Source organism: Anarrhichthys ocellatus, unplaced genomic scaffold (genome assembly GCF_004355925.1).
Source record: "Anarrhichthys ocellatus isolate YVR2014 unplaced genomic scaffold, GSC_Weel_1.0 scaffold66, whole genome shotgun sequence".
Lineage (NCBI taxonomy): Eukaryota > Metazoa > Chordata > Actinopteri > Perciformes > Anarhichadidae > Anarrhichthys > Anarrhichthys ocellatus.
The window spans coordinates 2,623,148-2,647,506 of NW_022280096.1; the positions used below are offsets into that span (position 1 = coordinate 2,623,148).

General features: G+C 41.6%; 1 protein-coding gene across 1 annotated transcript; it reads right to left on the reverse strand.

Moving 5' to 3' along the window:
* Window positions 1–694: 694 nt before the first annotated feature.
* Window positions 695–23,695, reverse strand: mcm9 (minichromosome maintenance 9 homologous recombination repair factor). The gene is made up of 7 exons (XM_031872849.1): window positions 22,886–23,695; window positions 22,525–22,699; window positions 13,976–14,178; window positions 11,722–11,925; window positions 8,478–8,560; window positions 7,108–7,253; window positions 695–2,729 (listed from the first exon to the last, which is right to left on the reverse strand). Exons 1-7 carry the CDS (start codon window positions 22,992–22,994, stop codon window positions 1,043–1,045), a joined length of 2,607 nt encoding a protein of 868 aa, XP_031728709.1. The 5' UTR covers window positions 22,995–23,695; the 3' UTR covers window positions 695–1,042.
* Between the last annotated feature and the right edge of the window lie 664 nt (window positions 23,696–24,359).

Sequence of the window (24,359 nt, forward strand, 5' to 3'; positions counted from 1 at the left end):
AATCTGTACTAATAAATATTGTTTAGATATTATTCAATTGAACTTTCTTTATTGTATTTGACAGTCAGTTGTTGACTACATACAGACGTTAATACAACTGTTGGCTACTTCAATATACAGTATATGGGACTAAATCATTGCGCAAATTAGACATTATTGTGATGTTCCGGACCTTTGATGAGGAAATTCTCTAACTGTACCTCGTTGAATAGTAATTGAATACCCCTGATATAGATCATTCTTTGTTTTTAGATAAGCTAAAACAGTATGGCTTCACCATTACTGCATTAAAATGGATGGAAAGCTACTTGACAAATAGGAGGCAGAGTTTTCTCTGTCTTTGAACACATGAGACATACTGGTTTTGAACTGGTTGTATGAATAATTAACATATAAGAGTCTGTCCATTCTTGGTTAAAGGCTTTGGTTAAACGTTCCACATTTCTCTTTTTCGAGCACGTTAATAACTTCTCTGACGCACATACTTTTTCCCCGTCTCTCCCGTGTGCGCAAATATCGCACTCGAGTCAAGGGCGATGCTTATCTGAATACACACATATGATTGGACGAGCAGCATCACGTGAGATGGTTTGCTACGCATATTCAGTAACTGGTTGGTGTGTTTCCTGGACCGCTGAACGAGTGCCGTAAAGTCTAGAAAAGCTGCGCCAGTTAAAATAGAAGCGCTCCGTGAAAATGTCATGATTCTCAATTATCTATCTGCTACAAGTCCAGGGTCCAGATACAACGGCATCTGGGTCTGGACTCTGACCTCGGTCCGCCTATTAGTGACCACGCAGATAATTAATTTGCCTGAGCTCCACTGCTATTATAGCTCAGTCCCTCCAGCCTTTTCAGCTATAAGAGGACGCAGAAGAAAACACAATTCCACCTGAACTATTCGAACGATTGAACAGGTTTATTTCCAGACTACAGAAGGTAACTAAATCATACATCAGGAAAAAAATTTAATTGATGAGCCACACAGCAAAACGTGATTGCATTGTTGTCCACATACACATTGTGACAGTAGCCTATGGTTTCACATTTTGGCTTTCTTTGAAACCTCTTGGTCCCAGTCAGTTTCAAGAACATCATTACTTAACTCAGCAGAGTCAAACAGAGACAGTACTGAGAACGGACCCTTGGAAGCATGAACACTACTTGGTGGAGGGCTCAGCTCAAAACACTTTCTCTTCTTCAGATTGCCACTACTTTGATTGGCAACAGGACCATCATTTGCCATGTCTACACTCGTTCTTTGGTTTGAAGCATGAGAAGGCTGTGCTTTGCATTTAGATATTGTTTTAGTTGGTGACTCTGTCCCTTGTTCATGTCCCTGTCCTGGTGCGAGCTCTGTATCCTTTACTTTGCTCTTTAAAATTTGCTCTTGAGCATCTTTAGTTAAGTGTCTAGCACCATCAATTTGAAGTGGCCTTTTTTCCACTTCAGTAGCAGGATCTGTTTCGACTTCAGCTGTGCAGGGAAATGAGAATCTTGAGAGTTTAGCCAGGGTAGAAGAGGCCACAGTGGACATAGTGTGGCCTGATTTGGAAAATGCTGTATCAATGACGAAAGTGTTTGGCTTTACTTTAGTCTCCTCACTGGTGTTGACTCTGGGTCTTTGTTCTTGACACACAGTTTTTCCTTGAGATGTGGCTTCAGATCTTTTCCCTCCCACCTCACTGACACATCTCACCTGTATTATCCTGTTTTCGCCTTCCGAAAGATTTAGGTACTGGTTCTGCCTTTTCTTTCTCTCCATATCTGTAGGTGGGTCAGCTGAGTCATCATGACTAATTGGCTTCGGCTCACTCATTCTGTTTTCTGTGTAGGTGTGAGGATCTCTGCTGCCCGAGTTACAATGAGTTTGGAACTCTGCACTGACGGCTGAGCTGGCATTAAGGCTGTGGTTATTGACTGAAGGCCTCATCTTCCTTGGTTTGAATATAAAGCTTGACAACTTTGCATGCAGCTCTTTACCCGTTTCAGCTTCAGCTGCCATCTTTTCCTTTAGTACAGTACTGATGTTCTTAGCTTCAGTCTGGTCCTTCTTGTCCTCCTTCTCAAATCTAGTTTCTTTGCCAGGAGACAAGTTACCCTGAACTAGGTTATTTGAAAGGCTCTTCTTAGCTGAAGACAATAAGCTGCTAGTGTGGGAATCTAAAACATCAGTCACATCTTTACTTGCATCTCCAGACAGCACCCTCTCTCCATGCGGATGATTCAGCTCCAGGTCTCCTCTTCTGTGTCTCAGATTCTTTGAGACTCTCTGAAACACACACCCCAAGGACTCTGGATGTTTTTTATCGTTCTGCATCATCTGCATTTGGATTATGGAGCTTCTTTCTTTAATATTTTCTTCTTGTGAAGTAGAGGCACTTGTTCCAAACGGATTTGAAATGACATCGTGGTTTAATGATGGGCTAGTGTTACTTAGAATGTCCTTTTCAGTTGGAGAGCTTGGCAGTTTAGTTGCTGTAGACATGTCTGACCAACTGCAGTTTGGTTTTCTATTGAAGTTTTCTGGAGTTGATGTAGTTATGGACGAGGCTATACCATCTGGGGACAGTAATGAAGTGATGGAGTGGAACCAGTCCAAGCCACTGTCATCACTCTTGTTACTGGTGATGTCATGGCAGTGTGTTTTGTTGATGGAGTTTGTGTCTCTGAGTTGATGTTGGTAATGATCAGTTGGTGGGTCAATGCGGGAGGCCTTGCTCTTCAGCCTATTGAACAAAGAAAATGCAGATGAACTCCTTTGGTGATGTCTAAAGCTTTAGAAACCCTGATCCATGTACAATTATGTGTCTATCAACTCCATGGTGATACAAAACCTACTTAAAAACATTAGAGATGACGATGCAACTGTGCACAAACACAGGTTGCTGTGGAAGTATTGAGAGAAAATACAACCACAAGATGGGACAAATAAAGTACCCTGGCAATGTCCATCCCAGTATTGATGGTCTTAAAAACAGTATTTTGGTTGCATAGATCTGGTTACATGGACAATACGTGGTAGGATTAGGAGGTTCATTGATCCCTTTATGCGATTTGTTGACAATTATGGAAGAAATTTTTTTTAAAAATGAGAACTTTTGCTTTACACCTAGAGTCCACACTGCTCTGCATTTTAGAACCCCTGAAGGGGAGACTTCTGAAAACTCTGTGATTACGTATTCTGGACTCACTCCTGATTGTTGTCAGTAGGGGTATAACAGTACACAATATTCACTGTTTGGTATATACCTCAGATTTTGGGTCACAGTTTGGTACATTTTTGGTACAATACGGAAAACAAAGTCTTTTGAAAAGTGTTAAGTATTTCTGCTTCTACAATGCTCCATCATCGGACTCTTGGCTATAGCTTATACCCATTTATACAGATTAAGACAACAGACTGACTAAATGCACATGTGAACTCACATTGTAGCAGGGCGTAAGCACTCATCCTTTTAAATCTGTATCGTCTATGATCACATATAAACAGCGATACTCTAGCATGAGTTACTTTGGCTTGGTCTGAATCTATAGTGGGAGGCTGTCTGAACGTGGAGAGGACTCCCTGTCCACTCAGTTTTTGTTTCGTTCCACTAATCGACACATCCTGGTGATGCCGCCGTAAATTAAACGTGTGAAGTGTCACCACAGATAAACCTGACTTTAGTTTAACCGTCGGTTTACAGTTTGAAACAAATCATAGACCATGATTAACCCAGCTAACGGGGCTAAGCCAACTACCATGCTACAGCGCCGCTACAGCGCCGCTACAGCTGACTACAGCGCCGCTACAGCTGTGTCTCAATTCAGGGTCTGCATCCTTCGGAGGACCCAGCCTTCGCGGTCTACGAGGGCCGCGTCCTTTGAGGACCGCGAAGGCTAGACCGTGCGGTCTCCGAAATGAGACGGCCTACGCCACAGAGGACTTCCTGTTTGCGTCAACAGCTGTTACCCCGCCCCCCCCCCCCCCCGCATTCGTCGGCTGCATTTGAAGGAGTCTTCAACAAACATGCGAATTGGGACAGCCTAGTCGCAGCGCTGTGACGTAACCGGTCTACGAATGCGCCTTCGAAGGATGCAGCCCCTGAATTGAGACAGCTTACACAACAACTGGTGCGCTGCCAAAACTTTCCGGGTAAAACTCGCACTCCAGAATTTCCGTTCCACATGAGCGAGTAGTAGATAGAAACAGCAGTTTGTGTCACTTGTCATACCGAAAGGATGGCGAATACGAAGAGAACCTCCTGTACCAAACAAAAAATCAAATACAGGCAATGGCGGCTGGCCAATAGAGGGCCATGAGCACCTTGTGCCACACAAAAAAAATAAAAATAATTATAATAATAATAAATTATACAAATTGTCAATATTTGTGTTTCTGAACCATGGAATGTACCCAGTAATATGTGTAAAATATGATATCTGCACAAAATATATGCTTTTCCTGCTTGTCCTCTCCGCCTGTGTGCACAACACGTCTCAGAACGCGCAGCTAGGGGCCAAACGAATTTGGCCCAAAAGAGGCGGGTCTATGAAGCAGTTTAGCCAATTGCTGATTAAAGATATAAATGAGTGACATACAATTTAGCCAATCAGCGCCCTCAAATAGATTCAGCTTGGGGCCAAACCAATTTGGCCCAAAGCTGCGCGTTCTCGTCAGAAGTCTCTACAGGCGAGCGCGAGCGCCAGCGCGAGCACTACTCCTCCAAGACCCGTTTGAGAGGAGAACTTTGGCAGAGATTCTGCAGGCCAAAGAGCTGATATCAGATCAGCCTGACCTCACAATCAGACAGCAGACTAGTGGGAAAGGGAAGCAGTACATGCGATGCTTCTCTAGTAGCTGTACACCAGACAGGTTTGGCTAGCTGGATGACATCATGCTAATAACTTATTTAGCTTTTTAAAACAACGGGGACAGATCCAACATGGACAGTTAGGGAGTGAGGGAGGAGGAAGTAAGGAAACATGAGACCAGGGCACACATGGAGAACTCTGTCAAGCTACATATTAGGCAAAATGAACATCTTTTCTTCTACATAGTTGTCCTCAGTCTCATCTGCTTAATTTGGTCATGGAGGCATCAACATTTAATTGAGATGGTAAATTAACAGTGAAAACTCATCATAGCTTAATTTAACATCAGTATTCCTAATTCCTTCATGTTTACTTCTCCTGATCTTTACCTCCTATAACAAGGTCCATAGGGGCATCTCAATAAATAAACATGTTATATAATATTTTATATTTAGATATATACTGTGTATATATATATCTAAATATCTATATATATGTATGTGTGCGTTTTATATTATACTGAATATTATATGATATATTATACTGTATATATTATACTGAATTGCCTGTGAGGGTGACAAAAATATGATGTCCTGACGTGTTTATCAAAGTGTTATTTACTGCTTTTTTTCGTGTTGGAATAAATGTTAAATATTTAACTGCAAAATAGTAATGCGTGTTTCATACGATTTGCATTAAATGATACTGGGATGTTTGCTGAAATTGATAGGATGGCCCTACCTAGAAATTTTTCCACCAGCCGCCAATGAATACAGGTATTGTTACACACCCAGTGGCAGGCCGTGCATTTTATACCTGGGCCTTCACTGCTCTCCTGCAGCTGAAATACCACCTAATAACCTCATGATGGCGCCACAGCTACGGTTATTATTCGTTTCTAGGGCTGTAACATCACGTATTCGTTAAACCGTTCGGTACGAGGCTTACAAACCGAACAATACGTTTGAATAATACTGGTGCATTTGGAAAATGCAGAAGCTTAAATTGTGGGAAATATAATGTTTTCTGCGCTCACGTAGGAGACAACGGGCTGTGACCTCTGAACCGGAACAACAAAAAACAGCTGGTGCTCCGCAAGTGTTCTGGGAGGCTACGCTAACTAGCTTAACAGGAAAACAACAGCAGCAACACGCATTCTGCTACACACTCGAGGGCACGGGCCATTCAGATATTAGATGTAAAAAAACAAACGCAGTTGACTTACCAAATGCTGTTCACTTAAAAACAAACTCCATGCTCCTTTCTTTGTTGACAAAGAGTTTCATCCCACGGTTAAATCCAACTCACAAATCCGTTTCTCCTCCTTCAGCCATTGAGTGTTAAAAAAACAAAGCTAGGTAAAAAAGAAAATAATCTACACCAAGCAAAATGCAAAAAATGTCATAATTTGTTCCATATCTTTCAATTTGAACTCTCACTACTCCGACTAAGCCTCTGATGTTAGGTTTCGTTTCACAATAGTCACGTGCTTGCCCACTGACCAATCACAGCACACGCTCCTCACTGCAGCGCTGCACCTGGAAACTGAGCTGCACATAATGCTGACGTACTTGTAGGCCAGCTAGCAGGCTCTGACATGTCAAAGAATACACCCAACATGTCAAACTAAAGATCTGATTGGTTGAACACCATGACAATCAACAATATCGTCCCCATTCACTTAAACTGCAAAGGGATTCACTTGTGAGTCTGCAGGCCTCGGGCCTCTCTTCTTACCTAGAGACACAGAGCTTTTATCCAATCAGATTTCACCTCGACTTAAAACAAGCTGCACTGGAAGCAGAGCAACTGAGGAAGACAGTAGCTGTGCAATGAGAAAATAAGATAATGGGGAAAATAATTTTATAAATTATAATACATGTAGTGTATTATAATTTCTAAATGTAAGTTATTAGTCATGGCGTGTCCTTCCCCGATTCTTCACGACCCCATCACGCGACCTTTTGCAAGAACTCCCAATCTATGTTTTCCGTCGCCTTTACCGCCTTATACTCGTGTTACTGTCAGTAACATCGTCAGTCCAAGCAAAGAAAGCTCTGGGCTTACTTTACACCATTGCTGTTGTTCCTCCTGAGTATTTTCTGCAACTAAGCAACCCTCTGCAGGGTAGATACCAGCATGCTCATGCCCAGTGTACGTGATCATGCGATATGCATTTTCAGGGGTTTTTAGCCTAGATGGAGATTATTTCTGAATAAGTGCTAAAACGCTGGAGTGGACTGAGATGTGTAGCTGAAACGTGGGAGGCAATACTTGACTGAGACTCAACAAAAGCCATCAGTTACTCACCTGGCCTGTCTGTCCATCTCTTTCTGAAGGAGCAGTGGAAGGTTCAGCCCATCCAGTAACATCTGACACTGAATCTGATACTGCTGACAGGGGTCGTCAGGGAATGAGGTGAGTAATGCATTCACATTCCCCAGCAGAGCGCCGCCCTGAAAGATGAATGCACCGCATAGTTACAGACTGCCACAAGATCACAGGCTGCAGCATTATGGTGGAAAATGGGCCAAATGGTTAATAGTCACTAGGGTCAATGTCAAAATGTATCACAATAATTTGTTGAACATTAATCAATTCAATATTTCTGCTGAGCTTAAAGAATAAGCTGTCACTCTGTGATGTATCCTGAACATCGCAGTGACTTTCAACCAGGCCACTATCTGGATGCATTGAGTCCCAAAGCAGTACAATGTGTGGGGAATTGTCTCACTGCGTCATAAAGGGACTGCACCAGATGAATAATCTCAATTTATTACATATAAAGTTGCATAAAGATTCATGTAAACTCTAATTTCACAAGGTCATAGATAGATAAATACTTTATTATTGTGTCTATCTAAAAATGTCAAAATGGGCAACAGGGAAATCTATTTAAATAGATAACAGATAACAAAAATAACAGATATGAAAATAATAAATGAGTACTGCTGCAGTAGACAATGGTTGCAGCAGCCATAAAGCTGATATTGCATTGACTCCCTAGTTTTCAACCTGTCTCAGCACCATAAAAACGCAACAGGACATACAAACTCTTACTGTCTATTTATTTTGTTGTTGATGCAACACTGATTGTAATGTTAGGATTTGTTGAAGAGATTTCTCCGAGCAGCTGGTGAGAGCCTTACTGCTTGTATCTGAGGGCTGGTTAGACACTGAAACTGTACTGTATGCTGATGCGTCAGATGACAGAATAAGCTGTGCTGTCTCCAGTCTTTGTTGGCACAGATTTTCAGCACAGTTAATAAATATCACCAATCTGTTTAATGAAATTCAAGTAGCCATTTTTTGATAATTTAATAAATGTGTAAACATTTCTAGTTTTTTTGTTTATCATTATGTGTTATTAAGTGTAGACTGATGGGCAAAACCAGCATTTTTTTCCATTTCAAATTACATCTACAACACAGTAAAGAGAGTACAAAGGGAAGTTTATTTTCATACCATTTAAAAATGTTGTTAAGTATACAGTATATATTACTATTGTCCATCTTTGTGTCTTTGTCAAATGAAAACTGAACATTGTTCCATAATGGACAAAATACATCACTGGCATTGTAAGTTACAACACCAATATTAAGAAACAGAAAGACACGGGTAAACTCATTTTTGTGATCAATATTCTTGTAGCAAAGAAGGTCATTTTGTTTTCATCTTACCTGCATGGAGCACTCCATGACAGAGACAGCCATGACAGCATCCTCTATGGTCACCATCTCTCTGTACATGAGCCTGGCATGGGCTGCAAGGTTAAAAAAAAAAAAAAACCTGTGAGTGGCAGAAAGTTCTGCTGCTTTCAGCTATTCATACACAACTCAATTTATTCACATTGTGGCTTGCCCTAAGACAATGTTTGCTATTACATTTAAAGAAAGTTTATCTCATTATTAGATTTCATTAGCTTCTGTCAGAGTGTACAGAAACCCACTCACTGTTTTAACCACACCCAACATTTAACATTTAACATGTTTTAACATTTAAGTCTTTCCACAGAACCCTCTTTTATCGGACCATTACGCAGTGGTGGGCCGTCAGGGCCTGCAAAGCCTTCTCTGCTGGCCTAAACTGAATCACAAAGTTATATCTATTTTATAATTTAATAATTTTTCTTAAATACACTACATGTATTATAATTTATAAAATTATTTTTCCCATTATCTTATTTTCTCATTGCAAAGCTACTGTCTTCCTCAGTTGCTCTGCTTCCAGTGCAGCTTGTTTTAAGTAGAGCTTTTATCCAATCAGATTTCACCTCTGTGTCTCTAGGTAAGAAGAGAGGCCCGAGGCCTGCAGACTCACACGTGCATCCCTTTGCAGTTTAAGTGAATGGGGACGATATTGTTGATCGTCATAGTCTTCAACCAATCCGATCTTTAGTTTGACATGTTGGGCGTATTCTTTGACGTGCCAGAGCCTGCTAGCTGGCCTAGACATATGTGATTGGTCAGTGGGCTAGCCTGACATGTTGGGCGGTGATAATCCCAATATCTGCTGCCTCTGTGGAGCGGATATTTTCAGCCCTCAAACGCATTAAAACGTATTCAAGAAATATAACTGGGGAGGCTCGACTGTCTTCACTGGCGTCCATGAATCGAGAAGGACTTCTTACTGGAACTAAAACGCACGGATGTACTGAACAACCGTGGGATTAAACTCTTTGTTAACAAAGAAAGGAGGATGGACTTTGTCTTTAAATAGTGAACAACAGCTCTGGTAAGTTAACTGGAGTAGCTTTAACTTCGAGAAATATTATTCATGTCATTATTTAATATGCTTGTTTATATTTAGGGCCCGAGCACCGACGTAGTCGCAGCGGAGGACCTGTTATTATTCTAATGTTTGTTATTATTATTATTATTATTATCATACTTAAGACCTTGATAATGCTTCATTGTGATTGTAGATCGTAAGAAGTTGTCGAAGGGCGGCGACGTGGCGGCTCGGCGAATTTCCATCCTTCGCCATGAAGAAATAAACTGATGTAACTCAACTCCACATCATCAGATCTTTACCAGATTTCACATCTTTGATTAGACTCCAGGCCTGAAGACATTTGCAGGCCAATTTTGAATCATAGTCATAGTGCCACCTACTGGTAACAGTCAGTTAAAGTCTTTATACTTTGGCTTGTTTCTCTTAGTAGGTACATCAGATCAACATCAAGCTAGTTCCACACAAATGTAAGAAGTTCATAATGCCAGTTCATGAAGCTTTTGATGTTTCGTCAAACGCCGTTGAAAAACGAAGGTAATTTTGACAGGCTAAAAATGCTTGAAACATAAGCAAACTTGGCACACAGATTTCAAGCCCAAAATGCAGTTATATAATATGATTTTATTGGTTCAGAGGGACAAATAAGCTCAATAGCGCCCCCTACAAGATTTCGACGAAGCAGCCCTCGCAGTACGTTTCACATAAATGTATAAAATTTGGAAGGCTCATAAACTACATTTGGACTTAAAAAAAAGTCTCCAGGATCCATGCCCTAAACCCAACCGGAAGTCAGCCATTTTGAATTTTGTATGAATTTCTAGTGTCGTTTTTGCAATTTCCAGGCGCTGTGTATGATGGTCACAGAAATGCATGGCCGCGTCATCCAGAGTCCTGCCAGTACCCTCGACGTGCGTGAAGTTGCGAGGGCCCGATCAATGCTGCTTGCAGCTTTAATATACAGTATGTTATTATTTGTACAACTTGTTTTTATGAATATGGATTTTCGTTTGGTTTTATATGTGATAGGAACTATTGTTACGTCCTATGTTACGCTGGGGACACATTTAGCCGGTGCACAGCAACAAGAAGACGCGCGAAGCGACAGCAAAGTGTTAAAGTTAAGTTTAAGTGTTTAAGTGATCTACTTTGAAGATTCATGTGTTTTCAAGTGGACTCATTTTCCCTCTCGGTGTTGACAGACGAATAAATCCGTCAGTAACAAGAACTACGGAGTCGTGTGTTTCCTGGAGGGAGTGATAGGGGTTACTACTCTGTTCATTTGTCTATCGTGTCGTTTTCATGATATGGGTAATATTGTTCCCTCTGATATGAATAATATTTGAATGGTCTGTGCTCTTGAGTGTGTGGCGGAATGCGTGTTTTAGCTGAATTGATTTTGACTATATGCATTGTTCGTTAATGCCGCCGCATCCCGTCATGCGGGTATTCATGTATCTGCACTCAGTGTATTTGTCGGTGTTGCGCTTCATTTTTACGAGTGCAGGCCCAGGTATAAAATGCACGGCTCGCCACTGCCATTACGTAATAACTTTTGAATTCTTACTACCGGAGTGTACCATTAGGGAAAAGTTTCAACACCACATGTCTATCTGATGGTGATGTAGCTCAATTTAAAGAAGCAATTCCATCTGTATTTAACTCAATACCATGTCTTAGTATAACAGAGAACTCCTCTGATAACTTTAGTCCGTCCCAGGTTGATGATTGTGTCGATAGTGCTACAGGCTCACTGAGAGTGACACTCAACTCTATTGCTCCTCTAAAAAAGAAGATAATAAATCAAAGGAGGTTCGCTCCATGGTATAACCCTCAAACCCGCAAATTAAAGCAAACATCGCGAAAATTTGAAAGAACATGTCGTTCCACCAATTTGGAAGAATTGACAGTCTTAAGATATATAAGAAGGCCCTCTGTAATGCTAGAGCAGCCTATTAGTCATCGTTAATAGAGAGTAGGATCTACCAGTCAGCACAGTAGAGTCAACATTCCTACCAGAGGGCAAACTCATATCCGTTTATTTTCTATATCTATATTAAAATTGCACTTTAGGGGTCCATCATTTGGTAAGTATGAGAACGGACCACAGTCAATCAATCAGCTTCAAAGGCTAAGGTCAACTAACTTATGATGATTCATTAAATTGAGATTAAGTTAAAGTTCCCTCCTCACCTTCAGCCAGTCTGCTTAGACTCTCCAGCATGCGGATGGTGGTGCGGGCAGCGTTGCGACCATCACTCTGTCTCTGCAGCTGGTAGTAACGTGTCAAGATGATGTTGGCCTCCTCAGACAGCTGCGGCTGCAAGCGTTTAATCACACTGAAGTAAGCCTTTATTTTCTCCAAGGACCACACACTAGCAGACTCAGCAGGCAGCCCTGAAAGCAAAACAAGAGCACTGATGTTTCACTACTTCATCATGAAGCCTTTGAAATGAATACTAGAGCATTAAATCATTACAGATTTTATGATATACAATCACAAAAATAAATACTTAATATTTACATCATGCCTTAACAAAAACTATATTAATAATAATTAGCCTACTGCTAAATCAACATTCTGCTATTTTCAAAAAAATACTGTATATGTTCAGAAGTAAGATGTTTTCAGTGTATTCATTTTTTAGGGCTGTACCAAATTACATTTTTTAATTCAAAGCTACTATTAAGGTTTTCCAATGAAGCGCTGAAAGATGAGTGAGAGCCGAGTGGAGATCAGTGGAGACAGCATCCTCTGTGGATCTGTTGGCTCTGTATGCAAACTGGTGAGGATCCAGGCTGGCTGGGATGTTGTTTTTGATGAGCTGGAGAACCAGTTTCTCAAAGCACTTCATGCCACAGGGTGGTAGTCATTTAGCCTGGACACTGCAGACTGTTTAGGTACAGGAACAATGGTAGCTGTCTTGAAGCAGGTGGGAACACTCTCCTCTGAAAGTGATTTGTTGAACATATCAGTGATGACATCAGTTAGCTGGTTGGTACATGTTCATAGACAGGACCAGGGATGTTATCAGGCCCAGCAGCTTTACTCATATCAACTCTCATCAGGGTTTTTTCTCACATCCTCTGTGAATACTGACAGTGGGCGGTCCTCTGGTAGACTTGACAGCTGACTCTTTGTTGAGGAGATGAAAGTGAGCATAAACGTGTTCAGCTCATCTGGCAGCGTGACCTCACCCATGATGGGTGAACTCTTGCTTTTTTAGCCTTCGTCATTTTGGATCGTCTGCCACGTATCTTTAGTGTTGTTGATGTTGAGGTCTCTCATTAGTTTCTCTTGACACCTCCGCTTTGCCTCCTTGATATAAGCTGTCAGTGTAGCTCTAGCGATACTGTATGCTTCCTTGTCACCTGACCAAAAGGCAGGTTTTTTTGGCTTTGGATAGTGCCATCACCTCTCCATTCATCCAGACTTTCTGGTTGGGGAATGATCTAATTGTCTTTGTGATCACCACATCATCAACACATTTGCTGATATATATGATGCTACTGTTGATGTATATTTCTCCAGATTGATACATTTTAACAAAATGAAGGTTGAAAATCCTGTTAACAATTTGATTTGGCTGCAAAATATTCACTCAAATGTCCTCCTGTTTCTCAAGCATTTAAAAACAAATTGGTGCATGTAAATAGTGCTTATATCAGTGAACTATTAGTGACAGCCACGTCTGAAAAGCTCTGATCGCCATAGTTACAAAAAATTCACAGGTGCACGACCAAGCGCCACGACCACTTCCAGAGCACAATGCTTGACAGAGAGAGACATTTTGAAGCTGGGAATCCAAATAGGAACACAGAAAATCATGGCACCCAAAAAAAAAAAAAAAAAAAAAAACAAGAGACAGAGAAGCATTTCTTCTGAAAATGTAAAAAATGTAATGAATTAAATAGCATTTATTCTGAAAAATTCAACTCTGTAAACACAGATTTCAGAGTTTAATGAGCTCTCAAAATTGAAACCACTCCTTGGAGAAGTAGAGAAGGCACATCTGCTGCCCAATATCCACGCACGCACGCACGCACGCACGCACACACGTTTTAAGGTTTTATATCTTTTTAAATTCCATTATATTTCTTGTTCTACTTATTTACCGGTTCAAAGTTTGTCTTACATGCTTTGTTTAATTATGTCAATAATGTTTAAAAAAACAAAATATAAATGCATGTAGCCAAATCTTTATCTGCAATTGTGCACAAATACCAGCTTTGACCACACCATACAGAAATGCAAAAAAAAAAAAGAATAGGTAAAATAATAGTTATATACTAATTCACCTATGATGGTTTTGTAATATCATCATCATATTGTAATAAATAACACAATAACAATCATTCAAATATTAATATAATCAAAATTCATTTTCTGAAAGTAGTCGTTTTGATTTTAGCATTTCTTTTCTAAATTCAAATGCTTATCCTATACCTCTGTCCTCTAGAATGAAAGAGGAGATGATGTGGTCCCACTCTGCATTTCTGGTGTCCAGCAGAACTAGAACCAGGTCAAAGCGACTCAGCAAAGGGCTGGCCAGAGCCACATTGACAGACAGTGGCTCGTTGGGATCGTACTGGCCTTTAGGGTTGGCAGCTGCCAGGATGCTGGTTCTAGTATTCAGCTTACACACCATACTGTAAAGAGGAGACAATGTAAAGCAGGATAAAGAATAAACTCATTGACTCAAGTCAATCTTAACTTTGCTTACCAACAACAATATTGTTTTTCTGAAGAAAAAGCCTCTATTTTCAAGGCAGAGTGTTTTCTAGGATAATGTTGTATAAGACTGGATGACAAATCTAATCCATCTGGTTACCACTATCATCTCTTGCCTCAGAGATGATAGTGGTAACTCGTTGGCAGGGTTGTACGGGTTACTTTAAAAATGTAATCCGATACAATTACTTGTTACCGGGGTGACGGTGGGTAAGTGGAGAGCAAGGCCATCTTTCGATCAAATGATCGGTGGTTCGAACCCTGGCTCCGCTAGTTGCACGTCGATGTGTCCTTGAGCAAGACATTTAACCCCAAAATTGCTCCCATAGCTGTGCCTACGGTGTGATAGAATCTGAATTGTAAGTCGCTTTGCATAAAAGCGTCTGCTAAATGACTGTAATGTAATGTAGTTACCTGTTAAAACATGCAATCATGAACATAATCCAAATATCACAATTTTATAATCATTCTGTTTCTTTTGTATGTTAATTATCCAGTCAATTGATTATCTGTAACCACTTATCCTATTCAGGGTCGTGAGGGACTGGAGCCGATCTAAGCTGACATTGGGCAAATCCTGTACTGTCCCCAGACTATCGCAGGGCTGACTCAGAGACATACAACCATTCACGCTCACATTCCCACCTACGGGCAATTTAGAGTCATCAATTAACCTAAATTAGTCAAAGAGTTCGACGAGGTTCTGTGCTTAGACCATTTGTATTCACCTTATCCAGTATATGCTTCCATGACACAATATTATCAGAAAAGTCTCCAAAAACCTTCATTGTTATGCAGATGATACCCAAATATATCGATCGATCAATTATATCTATCGATCAAGCCAGATGAAACCAACCAGCTCATTAAACTTCAAGCATGTCTTCAGGACATAAAAACCTGGATGACCTGCAACTTCCCAATGTTAAACTCAGACAAAACTGAAGTTATTCTACTAGGCCCTGAACACCTCTGAAATGAGTTATCTAATGATATAGTTTCTCTAGATGGCATTGCGCTGGCATCCAACAGCACCATAAAGAATCTTGGAGTTACCTTTGACCAGCAGGATTTGTCTTTTAACTCCAAGATAAAACACATTTCAAGGACTGCCTTTTTTCACCTACGTAACATTTAAAAAATCAGTTCATGCATTTGTTACCTCTAGACTAGATTACTGCAATTCCTTATTATCAGGCTGCTCTAATAAGTCTCTTAAATCTCTCCAGTTGATTCAGAATGCTGCAGCACATGTACTAACAAAAACTAAGAGAAGAGATCATATTACTCCTGTGTTAGCTTCCCTGCACTGGCTTCTAGAATATAATTTAAAATCCTTCTCCTTGCCTACAAAGCCCTAATTGATACGGCACCATCATATCTTAAGGAGCTTATAGTACCATATTACCCTACTAGAGAGCTGCGCTCCTTTAATTCTGGGTTACTTGTGGTTCCTAGTCTTAAAAAGTAGGATGGGAGCCAGAGCCCTGAGTTATCAAGCTCCTCTTTTGTGGAACCAGATTCCCGTTTCAGTCTGGAGGGCAGACGCACTCACCACATTTAAGAGTAGGCTTAAAACTTTCTTTTTCATAGTGTTTATAGTTAGGGCTGGCTCAGGTTTGCCTTGGACCAGCCCCTAGATAAACTGCTATAGGCCTAGACGGATGGAGGACTTCCTAGGCTACACTGAGCTCCTCTCTCCTCTTCTTCATCTCCTTCTGTATGAATTCCTGTCCCATTAATGCTCATTACCAACTTTGCTTCTTCCCCGGAGTCTTTGTGCCTTCTCGCCTCACAGGTTTACATGGATCGTGGTTATATCTAGACCATGGTCCTTCCGCCCATCATGGCCCTGCTGACTCCGACTGCTAATATCATTCAGTGTGGCTTTGTAGCACAAAGGCAGTAAAACTGCCTGTGCCAAAGCACACTGTATATAATCCATCAGGCTTAATCCTAGTCATAATAACTTGAAAATTTCGCAAGAAATTTTGACAGTGTGGCTTCTACTGCCCGAAGACGTCGCAATATATAGCTACACTCGCTGATGTTACCGGTAGTGTCATTCAGGTTCGATTGAGATATCGCTTCTCTCTTTTCTGCATTTTAGATTCATACTCTTGGATTGAATCTTGTATTTGTGATGGACAGTCCACAAATCACTCCCGTCATTTCTGTACTGGACATATACATCTTTGTTTGAGAAGCCTTTGGAAATAATGGGAGCTGACGCTCCCATCATTTCTGTACATACCTCATTCTGAGCTTCATGTTAAGATACAGTTACTCTATAGGGCTTTTATTTTGAAAGGGTGGGACTGGGTGGCTGAGAGAGGATGGAGAGGAGACATATGCATAATGTTTAACACACAAACACAGAGGTTATTAAATGATAGACTTCATCATAAGCATTCCAGTGAGAATTCACTCTGGGGCTTTTATTTTAAAATGGGAGGGGGGGTGGGTTCTCTAAAAATATCTAAGACCTGAATGACTGTATGATATAGAGAGAGAGAGAGAGAGGGAGAGAGAGAGAGAGAGAGAGAGAGAGAGAGAGAGTGATGAGAGAGAGAGATAGACAGACAGGAGGTTTAACAATGCCTTTGACTGAATATCTCCAAGTCATGTGTGTGTGTAGAGAGGCAGACAGAGAGAGAGCCTGCGTGTGTGTGTGTGTGTGTAACTGGTTGCCATGGTGAGGACGCACCTGGTGTTAGAGGCAGAGTGATTAAGAAACGTTGCAGTAATCAGTGATTTTGAACAAAACCTCCTTTTAACAAATTAGCAGGAGTCGGAGTGCCAAAATATGGATACCGTGAGAAAGATAAGACTCTGCCAAACGCGGTAATGTGTTTTTTATGTTTGTGGTGTTAATAATGTGAGCTCCAGAGCAATATACAAAACTGGTACCGTCCGCTTTCTTTGAGAAATGAGTGGTGAGATATAACATGGAGTCTAATGGAGCAGTTGGTTGGAGTTCATGTCGCTCTGCGGCTCTTTGAGCCAAATGTGTAAGTCCGTTGGATTCCATAGACACTTTACAGCTAGAGCAATTTGTTTGGAAAAATCACAGAATATTTTCCTGCTCTGCTCCACTCTGACAGTTATGCCCTCACTCTAGCTCTTAACGAGCCGTGCAATACACACACATTATAACATCTGAAACGGACCCAAGATTTTCCTGAAACTTAATCTGTGACTTCATGAAAACTGTGCTAGCTATCAAAATGTCCATTTGGCTCAATAAAGTGCAGCGTTTTGTCTACGTTTTAAAATTGTAATCATGTTTCTACGTTAACGTATGGCTAGTCAATATGGGCCCAAAGTTAATTAAGTGTTTCTTTTAGCTCTCTTCACGCCGAAACCCCATTCAAGTGAATGGAGAAATTTTTCCTTTAGATTAAATTCCTCCATGAGGAAGGAGCACTGAAGGTGCTAATCCAGGCTCTTGTCATCTCCCGCCTGGACTACTGCAACTCACTACTTGCCAGAGCCCCGGCGTCAGCCATCAGACCTCTGGAGCTTGTCCAGAAAGCTGCAGCTCGCCTGGTGTTCAATCGCCCCAAGTTCTCCCACACAACTTCCCTTCTCCGTTCTCTACACTGGCTCCCTGTAACATCTTGCATTCAGTGTAAGACTCTGGTGCTAGCCTACAGGGCAGTGAAAGGAACAGCTCCTTCCTATCTACAGGCCAGGGTCAAGCCCTACACCCCCGCCCGACCACTTAGCTCTGTTGCCTCGAGGCGATTGGTTGCCCCGTCGCTCAGAGGTCCCTGCGGCCGATCGACCCGGTCAAGGCTGTTTTCTGTCCTGGCCCCTCAGTGGTGGAATGAACTGACGTCAAGACAGCAGAGTTGCTGCCCATCTTTCGGCGCAGGCTGAAAACTCACCTCTTCAAGAAGTACTACCCTGAGCCTTCCACATAGCACTTATTGTATTCATACTAGTTTGTTGCACTTATTGTATTCGTATTAGTTTGTTGCAATTATTGTATTCGCATTAGTTTGTTTCTGTACTTTTGCTCTGGTTTATGCTCTTAGATGCTTGTTTAAAAAAGGAGATGCACTTATGACTTCTGGTGACTAGTAGTTCTCTTGAATACCTACGTTGAATACACTTATTGTAAGTCGCTTTGGATAAAAGCATCTGCTAAATGACTAATGTAATAGCCTTAAGTTATTTATCTTATTTAAACGACGGCATGTCATTTCTGTCTCTACATGGTCGCACGTCTACAATTCTCCTCTGCTCTCTGTATCACGCACGGCGGAATGGCGCCCCGACACACACACGCACGCACGCTCCCACCAGCGGACAGAAAGCGCGCGTCGGAAAATATGTCACATCAACCACCTGAAAAGCAGATATCATCATCTGCATTTTTTAAATGCTCCCAGAGTGGTGAAGATGGCAAGTGTTGCCTGCTGTCATTAAAAGAAACACATGAACACCATGATTCCTTTAAGTGTTTGTGCCCCCCCCAAAAGCTGTAAACCTAGGGGATACACTGATGTGCATTGTCCGTTAATGACGAAGCATCCTGTCATGTGCGTATACATGCATCTGCACTTTGCAGTTAGTGTATTTGTAGGTGTGAGCTTCATTTTTACACGAAACAAATAACTTGTAGGGGTTAGGGTTCGGACATTTAGTTCTCCGTTTGGGCTTTTGTTTTCTTTTATGAAGCAGGAATTATGGTCTAGAGAAATCGAGATTGTGTGGCGATTGCTTTAGCCCCATTTGAATCAGTAGGGAACAGCTGCGGGGAGTTTGTAGCGTGTGCTGCTGTTGTTTTCCTGCTAAGCTAGTTTAGCATAGCGCGCCTCCCAGAACACACGTGCCTCACCAGAGTACAATGTTCTTCTTCCGTGGTGGGCTTGTCAGACAGCACGTTGCCTGTTACGTCGGGTGGGTTGCCATGTTGAGTGCAGTGGCTCCACCGAGAGAACATTATATTTCCCACAATTTAAGCTTCTGCATTTTCCAAATGCACTAGTATCATTCAAACGTATTGTTTGATTCGTAATGCGTACCGAACCGTGAGCCTCGTACCGAACGGTTCAATACGAATATGTGTAGTGTTACACCCCTAATAACCGTAGCTGTGGCTTCATAATGAGGTTATTAGGAGGTGGCTAAACTGTAGTAGGACAGCACTGAAGGCCCAAGTATAAAACACATGGCCCACCACCTCATCCCACTCTGACGGCCCGCAGGCGGGCCGTCAGAGTGTTAACGGCATATTTGTGTTATGTACACAACTGCTCTGTAACGATGAGTATTAATGTGATATCTCATTAGAAAGCTACGGTTCTTGTAATTCGATTTATGCAAACCATTTCAAGATACAATAACAGCAGCAGGTACAGTTAACGTCTCTGTCAAACAAGCACTCCAAAAATAGCCGATAAAATATCGCCGTGACTCACCGATTATGATCCATAACGTGCCCATTGTGCATCATAGTCCAGCAAAAACGGTCTTGCTAGGTGGCTAAGGGTCCACTCGATCGAATCCAGTAAAAGATTTAGTCCAAAACACATTAGTACGTCCATAAAGACCCACGGGGTGCTGTTGCATCATTTCAAATTAGCCAGCAGATATGATAACCTGCGATCATATTTCGGGCATAATTTCACTTTCCATGTCAACAGAGCGGAGATTTTTGCAAAATGGAGCCTGCATTCCGCCGGTTAGATTGACACCTCATTTGACCCAATAGGAGCTTCTATAGCCCGGTCACAGTCTGGAACACCCAACGAGAGTCCGCTTTGAAAGACAATGCCCGCCTCTCTTCTTTGGGTAAAGCTCGAGCCAATCGCAACAGATCCTGTTCAAACTCAGGCTCCATATAGCCAATGAAATTAGGAAGCCAAGGATATGCAGATTTATCAGATGGCCCTCTGGGAAAGTTTTCAAAACTGCAAATAAAACCGTGACTGAGGTACCTGGGACAGATTATCAAGACCAAAGTCTGGTTCATGAGAATTTTCAAGAATCTGTGAAAGTTGACAATGTTTAAATATGATGTAGTTAACCATACATCGACATAAATAAACTATAGTTCGAATTTCGGACACGTAGTTTATCGTAGTATATGCATTTTGACGTGGTGACGCGAGCCTCCAAATGCGTTTTTACGTGGCCGCACTCTTAGTAAACCACGTGTAAAATATTAATTTTCTGTCGTATTGTTATCAAATTCTAACTTATACCAGGTACCATGACTTCATGCTGACGTAGGATTGTGTTTTCCGGGTCATAAGTCCCAGCCATAGATAACTGCTGCCATCTGTTGGCCAAAACAAATCTAGGCGGAAATAAAATCCTTCTCTTTCACTGTGCTGAAAACTCCATAGCTCAATGCTAGTACCACTTACAGTGATTCTGACTGATTGTGAAGAAACTTCAGAGTGTTGCCGTTCAATAGAGACTAAAACCATACATGTACTCCCAATGGTTCAATAAGAGCTGTCGGTTTACTTTGGGTACGCGGTTGATAGGCATTTTAGGCAAATTTTACAGGAGTGAGAAGAGGTTAGTTCTCTACACAAGAGCAAAATAGCAAATAACTTTTAGAATTGCTCCATCAACACTCAACATATCGTCATATATGCATAAATACAGCAGCGTTGTTTTTATTGTTTGTATCATATGGTTTATACACATAGGGCCTTTCTCCTTTCACAAGTACGGACTTGGGTACTTTTGGAGTCTGGAATCCAAGTCCAGACTCAAGTCTAGAGAACGCAGTACGGACAATTGGAACAGCAGCTTACTTGATGACATCACCACCTCAGCTGGTCTTGCTAATGAGTTTAATCTGTTTTTTTACTGTAAAGTATTTTTACAATCAATCTAAATATGACAACCCTGCTTTTTTCGTTTCCATTGAAAATAAAAAATGATATATTATTATATAAGTGTATTATATTATATACACATATAAATATATATATGTATTTATACATATATATATATTAGGGCTGGGCAAGTTAACGCGTTATCGTGTTAACGCATTAATTAATTAACGGCAATAATAATTTTATCGCGCGTTAACGCAGTTTTTTTATTATTATTATTTTGAAGGTCCGTTGCTCACTGGCAATGGTGGAGGGAGGCTTCGGCAGACTATGTTGGATGTAGCGTGTGGGAGAAGTATAGATAAACAAAAGCAAGACAAGATCCCTCCTCGATCCTTGCTCCTCCGAGCTAAATAAGAGCTTTGGGACGGCCATCAATATGGCGGTGCAGACCAACTTCCGGTTCAAGCGAGGAGCGAGGAAATGACAATTAAGAGACTTGGGATGTACCCAAGTCACCTCCGATGCATCCCCGGTAAAATGGGCGGAGCAAGCCACATCCGGGCATTTGGACCTTGCTTGGCTCGATGCGAACTTTGAATTGGAACAGTACTTGGGCTGAGACTGATGACGTTTCACAAGTCCACGAGAAGACAAGTACAGACAAGTACGCATATTGAGAAAGGCGTCCGGTCTCTACTAATATGAGGTATCGTAGAGCTCTGGGTGCCCACCTACAGCTACAATATTTTTTTCCTGATTCAACAACGCCAGAATGTCAGTGATGACAGGAGGAAACCTCAACGCTGATATGCTTTCCCGATACAGCGTCACGCAAATTTCTGACCCGAGTTTCAAAAATTTCAACTTGCGCAAATGAGGTGAATTTGAGTTATACACATCACTCCATTCGTGACGCCTCGGTGTGAACACAGCATAACAGAGGGGCAAGAATACAAAAGCATGATGAGCCTCAGGTTACAGAGGCAGCTCTATGCATCAGTGACGTATGACATTTGTCAATACAGATTTTACACATGTCAATGTGAAACTGCTATTTTCAAAGACCTTGTAAATGGATGGACTGCACTTGTATAGTTCTTTTCTAGTCTTCCAACCACTCAAAGCTCTTTAACACTACATGTCATCATTCATCCATTCATAAACAGATGGCAGGGGATACAATGCAAGGTGCCACCTGCCCATCAGGATCTATCTAAGCATTCATACCCATTCATAAACCGCAGCAGTAATTTGTGTCTTGCCCAAGGACACATTGAAATGGACTAGCGGAGTCGGGGATCGAACCCCAAATCCCCAAATCCTGCTCTACCACTGAGCCACAGTCGCCTTTGTACACCTTATTACAGCAAAACCCCAATAAACCTAGATGAATGTCGGTGTTCTTTGCCTTGACTGTAATTCTATGAGCATGTGGACATGTTGGCATGACTGTCCTACCCAGCTTTGGCCACACTGATAGACTGTTGTTCCATAGCTTCATGGATGCTGATGCGGTCGTGTTCCTTGATACTGTTGAATTCATCAATGCAGCACAAACCACCATCTGCCAGGACCAGGGCTCCTGCTTCCAGATGCCAATCACCTCCATCTTTCACCGCCGCTACGGTCAGTCCTTCAACAAAAGACATTATTTGTCAATAAATTTTGTTCATCCAGTAAAACATGAAGTGATTGGATATGTTTATATGTAAGCATGTCAAATTATTTATGTGAGAACGTCAAGCTCTTGATTGACAAATTCCTGATAAATGGATAATATACAGCACTGACAAGAGAGCTGACAGAGAACACAGCCTACCTGCACTTGTTGATCCAATTCCAGCTGTGAGTACAGAGCGAGGCATGATCTTAGCTGCATACTTTAGAAACTGAGATTTCCCTGTGCCAGGGTCGCCCACCAGCAACATATGACACTCCCCTAGAGAGGAACAGATGAAGTCGTAGTGAGAAAATCCAGCATAGAAAAAACATTTGTCACAGTTTCCATATTGTCAAGGCCACAGGTTGTCATTTGTTGGTTTTTAGGGTTTTCAATCTCAACAGGGCGGGTCTCACCTAATAAGACGCCAGAGTAGAAGAAGAGTGCAACGCTTATTGTTGATACTGATAGACGATGAGCAATAACACTTAAGTATTTTGGTTTAGTGTCTGTGTCTGAACTGAAACTGACTCTGCGCTCACTGCACGGCCGTTAACACAAGAACGGGAATGGACCGCGGCTGCACTAACGACAAAGTTGTGGGGATGGCAGTGCGGGGACAGAGTGGAGTTAAGGGGGAAAGCTAGCTGAGCTCAAGGCCATTTCAGGTACGGTCCACATCCTTTTGTCGTTGAGCGGCAGCACAGGCATGGTCTGTCAGCAGCTGGTGCACAGCCTTAAATCCCCCTAGACCAGGGGTCCCCAACTGGCGGACGGCGGTCCGGGTCCGGACCCAGACGCAATTGCATCCGGATCCAGAACATATATCCGTTTTGGAATTATACATATTAGACAGTGAGTTCAACTTTAACCGGCGCAGGTTATTCAGCCGTTAGGGCACTTGTTCAGCGGTGCAGGAAACACACCGACCAATGCGTTGTAAATCACATCAGGTGATGCAGCTCAGCCAATCAAACATGAGTATTCTGACAAGTTTCCTGACTCCAGTGAGATTTACACATACCGTGACACACGGGGGAGAGACGAGGAAATAGAAAGAAGAGCAGGAACATTGCGCTAATCAGAGAAGTTATCTCACATGACGTTCTCCAAAAAGAGAAACGTGTTCAGAGAGAATAGAATTTAAAAGCAAGAATGAACAGAATCTTCTATGTTAATTCTTCCCACAGGCAGTTAAAACCAGCATGTCTCATATGTTCAGAAACCGTAACTATTGGTAAAAGCGGCAAATGAAGCGCACTACGAGGCAAAGCACAACTCCTTTGAACAAACGTACCCACTCACATCTGAAATGAAGACACAGAAAACAAACCTAAGAGCCCAATATGATCAGAATCCTAATGCATGAATTCACTGTTCAACAATGATGTTAACAGAGAGAATAGAGCTGAAACAAGTGGTTTAATAACCACAGATAAAGTCCATGCTCACTGATTTCTCTTTTTAGATGACAAAAATTGTGGCTTTTTTGATTGACATCACTTCACACCTGAATGAACTGAATTTAAAGATGCAGGACAATTCAGTGCAATTCATTTTTCTAAATGTGCAATTCATTTTTGCATATGTATGTATACATATATATACATATATACACATATATATATATATA

Bases quoted from the DNA above. Each gene is read 5' to 3' on its own strand.
- mcm9 (XM_031872849.1), bottom strand. From the start codon at position 22,994: ATGTTGCTGGTGGGCGACCCTGGCACAGGGAAATCTCAGTTTCTAAAG. The intron at 14,179-22,524 runs GTAGGACAGTCA...TCCTCTTTACAG, and splicing joins ATCAGTGTGGCCAAAGCTGG to TATGGTGTGTAAGCTGAATA. The intron at 8,561-11,721 runs GTGAGGAGGGAA...TTAACCTTGCAG, and splicing joins TCTAAGCAGACTGGCTGAAG to CCCATGCCAGGCTCATGTAC.